The sequence below is a fragment of the Empidonax traillii genome, unplaced genomic scaffold, assembly GCF_003031625.1.
Source record: "Empidonax traillii isolate 1590-97213 ecotype Southwest subspecies unplaced genomic scaffold, ASM303162v1 scaffold247:size2371522, whole genome shotgun sequence".
NCBI lineage: Eukaryota > Metazoa > Chordata > Aves > Passeriformes > Tyrannidae > Empidonax > Empidonax traillii.
The window spans coordinates 1857257-1869473 of record NW_020955440.1 but is presented as its reverse complement, the minus strand read 5'-3'; the positions used below and the strand labels follow the sequence as shown (position 1 = coordinate 1869473).

The 12217-nt window shown below is 36.0% G+C and overlaps 1 protein-coding gene across 2 annotated transcripts in view; it reads left to right on the top strand.

Annotated features, from left to right (window-relative positions):
* The window catches only part of DGKH (diacylglycerol kinase eta), a 157976-nt gene that overhangs the window by 86098 nt on the left and 59661 nt on the right, over positions 1-12217 (top strand). For both annotated transcript variants that reach the window (XM_027888916.1, XM_027888915.1), the window contains exons 3-4: positions 2553-2663; positions 4981-5061. In XM_027888916.1, coding sequence (XP_027744717.1) covers positions 2553-2663; positions 4981-5061 — 192 coding nt within the window. The remainder of the gene's footprint in view (positions 1-2552; positions 2664-4980; positions 5062-12217) is intronic.

The window sequence follows — 12217 nt, the reverse complement described above, 5'->3', positions numbered from 1 at the left end:
CATAGGGAGAAGAAAAGGAACTGGTAGCTTTCTTAAGGTGTAGTTATAGCCTGATCAATTATTTTGAATATGACCTTTTGAATATGTTTGTAGGCAATAATGTGGACCCAAATTCAGCAATCTGAGAGTCCCTTCCAATCCCAAATTACTGGAAGTGCTGTAACTTGGTTATAGGCTTGGGAAAACATTATTAGCAGATTACCTAATGACTCAATTTGCAGATGGAATTTTCAATTTAATTTTAAAGTCTAAATAAAGTTAATTAAGGATATTGGGCTAAAGCTTTGTGCTCAATTTTGATGCCTGCAGCCATGGAATTGTCTGCTTAAGAGGTCCAAACTCAGTCCAATATTGTTATTGGTGGTAAAATGTAAACTTCAGTTGTATAGTTCTTGAAGTGCTTACACTTCTTGGGTAAATGTTTAGCAGCCTAGTATTTTTTGAAAATTTTGATACAAAAATAAATTCTGTAGAGCCTGCATGGTTATTTACTGCCAGCTTTAGGAATTAATTTTAAATGGCCGATTTGCAAAATAGATATAATTTTGAAGTTATTGGTTTGACATTAGGGATGTTGATGTTTAATAGATGAGTAGAAATTGGAGAAAATGGTTTATATAGGCATGAAAATTACATGAAAGAGTTAACTAATTCTTTAGTGAATAATAATGCAAGGTTTAGTGTGATTTATGTTCTTTGAACAGAGTTCATAATTCCAGAAAGTATTTAGCATAATATCTGTTCTGTGTCTCTTAGTACACATAGTGTATTTTAGGGAATGTGGATTTCCTTCCATTTTGGAAATTTTTCTAGTAAGTCAGTGCCTGCCATAAATGCAGAGTATTGATTCCTTGGAACTGCATTTCTCTGGTCTTAACATCTTCTGACCCTTAAAAAACACACAAGTCATTTACTCCCATCCCATGTGATGAGCTTCCAAAGTCTCAGAGAGTGATGTGAAGCACAGGTGCTGCATGGCTACAGCAGGCAGCTTTGAATAAGCACTTGTATTCACTAACTGATTAAATCTATTTATATCATTAAAACTATCTTATCTTAGAGTCTGATCAGAAAATTGCAAACTGTCTTAAGATGGTGTATGGTGAGCAGACCCTTTCCGCTGGAAATTGCCACCCCTTAGCTAGAGCAGGAGGGCTGACTGAACGTATCGGTCCAGATTGCTGGCATGTGAAGCAAACTGTGACAAATCCGAACTTTGAGCTGTGATGTTTGATCTGAGAGGGTTGCTTTTTTGAGAGCATTTATTCAATAGCTTTGTGATCGTTGGACCATATTCTTAGTTTGTGACGTTAGGACTATCTAAATGAAGGGTGCAATCTGTGTACATAACAACAACGTTTCTCATTTCAAGGAAATGGTAGGAACATTAAAGTGCTTTCTACTTTTTCTGTGCTTTCATTATTTGCATTAAAGTTACAGAGAATATGACATCTGATAACAGAAGAAGATGTTTATGAGCTTTAGGTCAGGTCTTGGTAAAGTTTCTAAAAGATTTATAATAATGTCAAATGATATTTATATCACATTGTCTAGAAATTGTATTACAAGACTCTCATTACATTACTACACTACAAAGTGGAAATATTCTGGAAATAGTAAATTTAGAATGTAATATAAAAATGTAGTTGCTTTTTCTCATACCTTTTTTGTGCTTCAAAACTGAAGAAAATCTATTTTGAGATTTGTGCAATTAGTATGCTGTGTCATGTCATTTTGTCTGATTAAGTGGAGAATTTCTGTAATTGCTTGGATGAAACCCACACACACTGGTGAAAGCAGCATACACATTTAAATTTGTCTCTTACTCATTTCAAAAATGGGCTTTATATAGGCAGGGTTCAATCTGCAGTGGAAAGATTAGGATCGGCGAATCATTTTTTGCCTAAAAATATTTGCGTGGTAAAAATATCCCTAGCTGTCACTGTTCTCACACTTCCCATATAATAATTATCCCTAATGGTAAGCTGATTTCATGCTGAAGGCTGCAGTTCAGCAATGCACTTGAAAGTCATGCATGATTTGCATAATACTGGATCTTTCCCTCTGTTTTAAAGGTGTAATTCATGTGCTTGAATCAAACACACATTTAAGTTCTTTGTTGAATTATTGGCTATGTGGAAATTGTTTTTCTCCTCAACATAATCAAATTTGGAACTGAAAAGTAGCTGTAGATGGCTTTGGCATTTTTTTTTCTGAGTTGTGCCAACATCAGCTGTTGATCACTTCAATATTTGTGAGTTTGCAGCTATCCAGACAATTGAATTATTTTGTATTCATCTTCACAATAATTATATACCTCTCAGCTGCCTTTTCAGTTTACATTTAAAATTAGCATTTTGCCAGCATTGTCATTGTTGAAACAATAGCAGTGCAAAATCTGGTTGTTCAGAGAATTAGTCTCAATTTAATGTGAATAAATTCAAGTTTAAATGTTATATGAGGTGTAACATAAATTTTGAAAAATGTAACTTTATATATGGAGCTACTTCTGTATGTATTTACCTTGTCTTCTGTATTTTAATATTTTTCAGACAAGTATAAAAGAAGGATTACTACTGAAGCAAACCAGCTCTTTTCAAAGGTGGAAAAAGCGTTATTTCAAACTTCGAGGTCGTACCCTTTATTATGCTAAGGATTCAAAGGTAATTGTATGTTGTTAGTATCTAATGCCATACATATGTAACTTCATTTTGTTTAGACTTGTAAGTTCAGTAATAACAACAACAATAATTTATTGATTTGTTCATGGTTGTTTTATTTTAAAACTTCTGTATGTAAGATATAGTGTGTTAAATTAACCTCACTAAGGGAGATTGGTGATTTCTCTTGATTTTTTTTTAAATGAACTTTATCACAGTTATTTTAACCTTTTTGGCTATTCAGACAAATAATAAACTGATTTTAAGGAGTTGGAGGTTCTTTTGGGGGAATGGCTCTCAGAAAGTTAAAAAAGTAAAAACTGCGTAATGCTCAGAAGTTATCCCTCAAACTGTTATATTCATTTTATTATAATAATAATAATATTAAATCTCTTGTAGCCTGATGCCCATATTACTGCTGAAGAGGTAAAAATAGTTATGTGAAACCAAGATATGCTGATTTTCTGCAAAAACTGATATATAAGGGAAAAAGCTGTTTCCCATCAATTGAATTTTATTTGGTGGGAAAATTGGAGGTGGGCAGAGGGGAATACTTGTCTCTTTTTTGAAAGGCATTTCCTCCCTCCCCCTCAGTGCTGAGACCAAAGCATTTTGGCTTGTTGGGCTGAGTCAGATTATGCTATTCCATAGCTGTGGGTGTTACTTTCCTTTACCTGTGGGTTTGGAGCTGTAGGTGAGGTTCTTCGAGTCTCCATCATGTTTTACAGCCTGGCCTTCTCAATAAATCTCTTTCTAAGGCACAGAGATCTCTCTTTCAAGGACTACAGGACTGTAATTGCATGGTGCATAATTATGTGGCTGTAATGAATCAGAAAAAGTATCATCGTTCCAATGAGTCCAGTGCTGAAGTTACCTCTGTTGTCACACCTCTCTGCACCTGGTGCTACCACAAGCAGTTTTTATAGAGAATAAACATGGCAGATAAGAGTTCTGAGAAGGGCAACATCAACGCACAATATGATCCTGGACTGCTTTGAAAATGTGAGCCTACCCTGTTAGATGAGGAATATGGGCTATTTGCACACTCTGGGTGTACGTCCTTGCTATTTTGGGAGCCATGGAACTGTTGGAATGTGTCCAAAGGAGATGATGATTGGAGGGCTGGGAGCTGTGAGCACTTCTCTTATGAAGACAGGCTGAAATAGCTGAGGTTATGTCCCAGGTTGGACTTGGCTCCCAACCAAGTGCCTGGACCACAGGGACAAGACCTTGAGCAAAACCATGACAGGTTATTGAGCTTGGAGAAGAGCAGGCTCTGGAGACCTTACAGCAGCCTTCCAGTACCTACAGGGGCTACAAGGGAACTGGGACTTCTGAAAAGCGCGTAGGACAAGGGAGAATGGCTTTAAACTGAAAGAGGAGGGATTTGAATATTAGATTCAAGGAAAAAATTCTTGACAGTGAGGTTGGTGAGACACTGGAACAAGTTGCCCATAGAAGGTGTGGATGCCCTATCCCTGGAAGTGTTCAAGGATGGGGCTTTGAGCAACTTGGACCATGGCAGGGGGTCTTGGAACTAGATGATCTTTAAGGTCCCTTCCAACCAAAACTATTCTGTGATTCTATAATAAAGATGAGAAAAAGAGGTGTTATGAGTAAGCAATACTCATAACAATAAAGTGCAAATACTCTGTAAGTTTGAATCCAGACATGCTGGAACTTCTCCAGCATGGATTCTCCCTCCCATGGCATGGAAGATGAAAAATATAAGGCTAAAAAAAGAAGCATTTTCTTTCGTGTTTCCCTCTGTGCTTCGAAACCCATCATGTGCATAACAGAACCTAATTAATACTTTGCCAGAGGCTGGGGTGTTTACAGTAGACATATATTTGTCTTGTTGGAACATCAAACAAAGGAGTGGAAGGGATCTCTTCAGGCCCTTGAGCTCCATTTTCTGGTATGGATACTGTATCATAGATTTCTTCAGGAATTCCATCCTAATACTGATCAATTAATTGATGTTTTACTAAGTGTGAATCTTGTTCCTCTGACACCACAGTAGACACCACCCTAAAGCTGCATCACTTTAAAGAAACCCCTTCTTTTAAAAGAGATATTAAGGCAATATAATTTTGGAGCCATTTTTTCATGCTACTCTTAGATAGCAAATAGGACTGTATTTAGGGGCCAGCTATGAAGGATATCACATCATCAGTGTTCTATTTTTTCACTGTGTTTTTTTCCCCATTTTTATTTTCTAATTTGAATGGACACAATGAAATTAAAGCATATATTGTGAGCATACCTGAAAGCGGACTCAGACTAAATTTAATGCTTTTATGTTCTTTACCATTCACAGTCTCTAATATTTGATGAAGTTGACCTGTCAGATGCCAGTGTAGCTGAATCGAGCACAAAGAATGTCAACAACAGCTTCACGGTATGGAACAATATTAATACTGCTCTTGAAAGCTGTGGATAGACTGTTACTAAGAACATCAAGAATCCTCTCAATTGCTTATTTTCCTCCATTTGGAAATAAGATGTCTTATATTTGGAAATGGTATAATATATGAGAACAGTACCACATCAACTATAGAACATTTTATTTCAGTGATTTTTTTTAGCAGAAATGTCAGATAACAGTTCTTTCAAAAGACAATAATATAAGGAATTAAAAATACAGCAAGATTCAGTATTAGTACTTTCATAGTACTTACTAGTACAGCTTGCGTTTGTGATGTCATTTTTCTTTGAGGTGACATGCTGAATTAAATCAAATGTAATTGTGTTTTTGTTTTAATTTTTTTTAACATAACATTTTTTGTTTCCGTCATATTGAAGTGTATTTTATTTTTTTCGTTGCCAGTCATACCCCTGTGTATTTCCAAGTCAGGTGGAAAAGCTGTCCTTACAGTCATACCTTGATTTTGACACTAGTGTAAAAAACATAGTGTTCATAAGTTCCTTCTGTAAGTTCACAGGTGTGTTTTACATTTATTGTTCAACTGCTTTGTTAGAACTAAGTGATAATGTCTGACACAGCTGATTCTCAGGTAAGCTGATTCTTAACCTCTGGAAAAGTAAATTTTTTGAACAAGAATTAGTTATGAAGAACACCATGGGTAAAGCTGACCTTCTGAAGGTCTTGAGTTGTCCCACTGACTGCAATGGCATCCTTTTTCTTAACCTGCATATTACATTATTCTCTATTAAAATGCTGATTTTCCATTTTCCCGAGAATTTTAATTCCACAGGTTTACTGTATTACCAGTCTTGTATTTTCTTCTCCAAGGTAGTGAAACGTAAGCCTCATGAAAGCTTTGTACATCTTCCTTACTCTAGTACTTCCCAGACAGCTAATGAAGTAGTCAGAGCTGTCATGTGCTCGTGTTGGTCTGGACAGTCTGTGTTGTTGTGTAAATCTAAGCTTCTTTACTGATCAAGAATGCAGCTAAAAGGAGTACTTTGACAGAAGGTCTCAGGTGGTGGCTGTGTAAGGTACCAGCTTGCCTTTTGAAAAGATTCTGTTGTCTAGAAGGTCTGTTCTTGAGAAATGTGGCATGTTTGGGGTTTTTCCCTCTCTTTTTTTTTCCCTTGTGCAAGGTTTGGTGTTTGTGATATCGTTTATAATCCTTTAGGCCCATTCAGTATCTCATTCTTCATCAAAAGCATGATTCTAGTATTTAGACTTCTGGAGAAGACAGCAGTGAAAAAAGAAATCTCAGGAGCTACAGCTTTAACAGCTGACACTGTTTATTTTCACGTCCTGGGTAATTTAGGGCAAACAATGTTTTCTCTAAGGAGTCTCCAAATTAATTTTGAAAAATTATTTAAATTTAAAGCTCTCCTGTGTTGAAGAGTCATCTGATTTGACTGCGAAATATGGTAATAGTCGTCATCTTGCTTAATCTTTTGGCATCTTCCTTTGTATTTGCCTAACCCAGTCTCCCAGCAACATAGTTCTGTGAAGTACGACATCTCTGACCTCGCCTGCACTGGGTTGGAGTCAGGATTGGGGGTGGAGTGGGTGGTTAGTTTTCCAGCAATACTCCTTATAAATAAAAAGAAAAATTTCTTTTTATTTTTTATTTTCTTTCATCTTAAAAAGATAATCCTTGCCTTTCATAAAATTATGAGTTTTTTTTTTTTAATTTATGTTCTAGATGCTCTGTTAGCATTCTCTTTGTTAAAAAAGCAAAAATTAAATCCTTATCTTTAGCCTTCTCTACTTAATGTCCTCCTCTTGTTTCTTTGTCCCAAGAGAGAATATTTTTAACACAAACTGACGTAGATGGAATATACACCAAATGACCATTTTTCCATGAAAATACACCTTTAAATATTTATATTAAAATTACAATTTTATTTTTTTTTACAAATACTTCTGTCATTTCACTTAAGTCCCCCCACTCCCCTCGGTTTCCTACCCCCAGCTTGTAGAAGTTACTTGTTTGCCTTCTCTTGCCCTTTCTAGTTTGTCTGTTTGGAGGCAGAGGTGTGTGTGTCAAGATTTTCCATAGCCTTTTTTTGGATAAAACTCAAGCCCTAAAATTAGTCATAACACACAGATTTAAGGTTGAGTTTATTTGTAATGCACAAGTTTGCTGAATATTTTATGTAACTAAATATCACTGTTTATTCACCAGAATTAATTTTCCTTTCTTACTGCAAACAAGTTGAGTTTAGGAGGAAAGTTGAGATAAATAAATATCTACTAATTAAAATGAGGAGATGGTAAATTTAAATCAGATCATCTGTTTAATTTTTCTCTTTATTGCTGATGATGTTACTTTTCTATGAACAATCAACTCACTTCCAGCAATTATCTTCTAGTGCACAGTCTTGCACTGGGATGCCTTTTAAGAGATTATAGGTGTTTTGTAGTTCTGAGCATCCTCACCTAGAGGTTATTAAATAGAACAAAGGGTGTCCCTTGACTTCAGAGTCTTTACATAAGACACTCAAGGCCAGATTCTTCCTACTGTCTTGTCTTCCAAGTCCATGGGAAGAGAAAAAGGTGACTTTTGGCTTAGGTTTCTACCTCTGCCTTGTTTTTGATGATGAGGAACTGATGCACATTAAAAAGGAAAATAAAATCTGGAAGTGTTAACCATGCTGCCTTTCAGTTGTTGAGCCCACATGGTTCTATAAAATGCCCTGGGTTATTATAAATATATCCTAGAGTCCCAAGTTAAATGCACAGGCATCATGTGACAGCACCTATATGTAATCCATCTGAACTCTTGTTTGAAACATTTAATTCAGTTATGGGTTTTTTGGTGGTAAATGAGATGGAGAATAATAATTTTATGGTAGAAATACTGGTTTTGAGGCACTGCTTTGTACAGCTGCCTTTAGACATTTGATTTGGGTTAGGTCAACTTCTAGTGCATCTAAGAATAACATAAAGCCATAGACACTCAATTTCTTACTATATGTATATTTAGGAAAGTGAAAATTCTGGCTAGATTAATTCTGTTGTTTAATTGCATCTGAGAGTAAAAGAGGAAATAATTTCACTGTCATTCTGGAAGGTGCATTCCAGGAATATGAGAATTAACATACTTTAGGATAATTAAGATGGGGATTCAGCTTGCCCTAACTTCAGTGTGAGACCTGATGGGTTCATAGGCTCCTCAATTTAGGTATCTTAGATAAGATTAACAGCTCTTTAAAGCATATTTCTCTAGTTGCTCAGTTCAGCTTAGACTCCACTAATTAGTAACTAACTCTCTCTGAGCTACAATAGGAGCTTTGTCATCCAGGGCACCTAAAATGTAGACCCTTACTTTGAGCTTTCTGAATTAGGTGCTGAATCAACGGCTTTTTGTGGAATATACATCTTCTGAAAGTTGTCATCTTGAGAGGGAGGAAGCTGCAGTAGGCAGATCTGCTGTCCTGGAAAACCTGCTGCGATTCTTAGTAATTAGAAATTGGCTGGAAAAGAGACTTTATATTCCAGCTAATAACACTGATTACTAGGATTCTGGATATGCTTGCAAAAATGTCTACTATAATAATTTTTGCTGATTTATTGGGTTTAGCAGTGCTGTAGACCATATAGGTCCTAATTATTTATTGGATGGAAAAATAATTCCTTGGAGAAAACTCCTGATGTGCTGGGCTTTGATGAAGTATTCTCACCTAATGTTATGACACGAAGACAGCAGAAACCTATAAACATAAACCTATAAACCTATAAACATTGCATTTTATATTTTTTATTAACTCATTCTGATTTGACTAATTGCCAAGGTAAATAATATTTGTAAATATTTTTCTATACTCTTTCCTATACTTGTTGTTCTACTGAATGTTTTTCTGCAGCATCATCTTGTATGCAAAGTGACATGTTTGACTCTCACTGAAGCACAAATCACAGACATTTGGGATTATTTTATAAATTAATGCTCGTTTACATTGGTTATGGACCCCATGTTTTGTCTGTTTTCTGCAGCATCGTCATATTATGCATTTTTGTTACCTCTATATTGATACTAAGATTCTTTTTCTATTAATTTGGAGCTGTCTGTAATTCATAAATACTTTATCTATGCTTCTGTCATTTTTCTGTGGTGTGTATTTCTTTGTTTTTACTAGCACTAAATTTTTTCAAGTCACTTGGTAACTTTTCATCTCATTGCATGATCGGGAATAAAGATACTGAGTCTTTTCAGTTCAGTGACTGAACTAAACATGATTACGGATCAGGCTGATGTTTTAACTTTTTTCAGCAGAAGTACTTAATTTAGTTCAAATTGATCCCTTTAATTAATCCCTTTAGGGTTTTGGGGGTTTTTAAAGTATTTTTTCATATTATATTAAAAAAGACCCAAACAAAAAATGAATGTTGTTTCATTAAAGTTAGTCCCTGAATGTAATTTTTTTACAAAACTTTAGTTTTGTAAAATTTTTCTCTAATTTCCACTTTTTTTGTGAGACTTACCAGTTCACTTTGACCTGAAAGTAGAGGATTCTGCTTAATATGTTTTTACACAATCAAACATACAAATCTGTATGCATTTGTCTGTGCTTTTCTTTATATTCTATAGATTTGGATTCGTTTTGAAAAAACTAAACATTTGTATTTGCTGATTTTCCTTTGACCTAATATTTTTAAATGTTTAAGGTTTTTTTATAGGTTTGTGAGGCCAAATAGTCTATTGAGGCAACTATGCTTCAAGTGTGGTTAAAATTTATACAGTTTTCTTCTAGTTTATATTGTTTTCTTCCAGACCTGATTGCCTTATTTCCTATCCATATTTCTCAATGTAGCATAGCCTATGCCTTGGCTATGCTACATTTATGTGGAACCAACTTAAAGGATAAAGTAATTCTTTTCATCTTTGAATCCTCCTGTACAGCTGCTGTTTTTAATGGGAGGTTGCCCAGTTGCACTGGAAACTCAATTCTTGCGATTCGTCAGAATTTCAAGTTGGGTATTTCAATGGTCCTGACAGGCAAGTTGCGTTCTAGCAGCTTATTTCAGTCCTGCTGCTTCCGACATCAGTTGGCTCTCTGCTTGTCATTGAGATTAGCTGCTTCTAATTGATTTTAGAGAATTAACTTTTAATATTCACTCTAGGCTTGGAAAACAGAATGTGTTGCCAGACTTTTGCAGGATGTTTCAGAGATAGTGTTAAATTCTCTGGACTTGAACATATTTTGCTTGCTTTCCTGCCACTCAGTTTTTTTCAGAGTTGTTTGAGACTTTTCTTTAGGGACTACAAGAACTTCAGGGAATGTGAGAACTGCTTAACCTCCCCCAAGCCACATTAGGAGGAAATGAGAAGAGCCTTTTCCCAAAGGGGTTTAAAACCTTTCATCTCTGTGTTTGGGCACTCCAGTCTTCCTTTTCAAATAGCAGAGACAAAGACAGATATTCCTAAAGCTGTGAATAGTTATCCTAAAACTCAGGCTTTTTTTCCTTATTTAAGTAACATCAATTTTCCTTATTTAAATAATATTAATATCACTCTTGGTTGTCCTAAGATTCAAGGCCTTGAGCTTTATTTAAGTACAGAAAGCTTACGGATGCCAATGGAAGTATTTCTCTGCTGTTGTCTTGCATGTTTACAAAATCCAATTTACTGCAGTTCCGTCTCAGTGGACATCAGGAGATGGGTTTCTCTACTGATAACCTCAAGCCTGTTTTTTTTTCCTAAGGGCCACTCACCTAAGGGTTACAGGGACTTTTTCTAGTTTCTGCTGCTTTTCTTTCACTGTCTTACTTATTTCTTTAGTTTGGTGAAATCATCCTCCTGCTCCTGTATTGGGAGACTCCTGGGATTATGGGCTTAGCAACCACCCTCAAAGCCTTGGTTTGTTTCAGACTTGAGGTCTGAAACTAAACCAGGTTCCTCTGGTTTCAGTTATTGCTAAGCAATCTTTTTTCACTGCCTTGTTTGTAGCCTGGATAGATTAACCTTTCTGGTTTGCTCTGTACGAATACTCTGGAGCACAGCTATCTGCAATTTTTTTTTTCTTTGTAAAAATCTATTTTGAGTAAGTGTCTATATATAGTCTCTGTTGATGTTCCCTTGAAGGGAGATATTCTTGCTTGACTTTTCCCTTTAATAAACCACAGGGACACGAAAGGAACGGATTTGTGTTTGGAAACATGTTTCTGTTTTTTATCTTTTCAATGTGCAATAATCTCCTGGGTTTGGGTATGCTTTGAAATTTCCTTTGCATTCCAGTTGTGTGTTGATGTTGTTAACAGTATATATTGATGATAGTGGGAGTTCATACACATTTGCAGATGTCTTGTCTTTAAGCACCTTCCTCTGTGAGCTGAACTCCACTCTCAGAGGCATTGTGTTTTAAATTTTGCCCTTAGATTTTCAGAAGGGTCAGTGCACGGCAGTGTTTCCAGATGGGGGAATGGCATATCCAGACATTCTCTGTGCCCTGTTTGCAGTCTAGTGCAGACTGACAGAGCCCGAGGTCTCTTGTTATCTCCAGGAGGTAGGATATGGCTGAAAAATGGCTCAAGTTTCTGTGCTAGCTTCATCAGCATGACTCAGCTTTGCATAGGTAGCTAACTCTTGGAACTGATATGGTTTTTCCCTAGTTGTGAACTGTCTGCTGTTTCACACAGATCGTGATTAGCCTCTAAGTAATGAAGGCATTTTGGTGCTCCCAGCCCTACCAATACTCAAACCACAAAAAGAGAAGGGAAATGCTTTGTGTTCCATTTTGTTCAATTTTCCACTCAGGGTTGTTTTTTCTTTGGGGTTTTTTTATTTATTTTTTTTTCCCAATATTCAGGCAACTTAGAAACAAAACAAAAACTGAAATAGCAAATTAATATGCTGAGGAAAGGAAAAATTAGACAAAAGCAATTAGTGTGTGCTTTTGATGCACTTAGGGTTTTTTCCTCCATTTAGCACTTGCTCATATTCCCCTCACCCTCTGACAGTGACAAAACAATGTAATGAAGCTGAGAGCTCTTTGGGTAGCTTTGGGTGTGACTTTCAAATTTTAAGCTCCTTATCTCTGACTTGATGCACTGACTCCCTTTCCCTAGAGTGTCTGGAGATGCTGAACCTTTAAGTTTCATTATGAAAAAGCAATAAAGCATTTCAGCTATG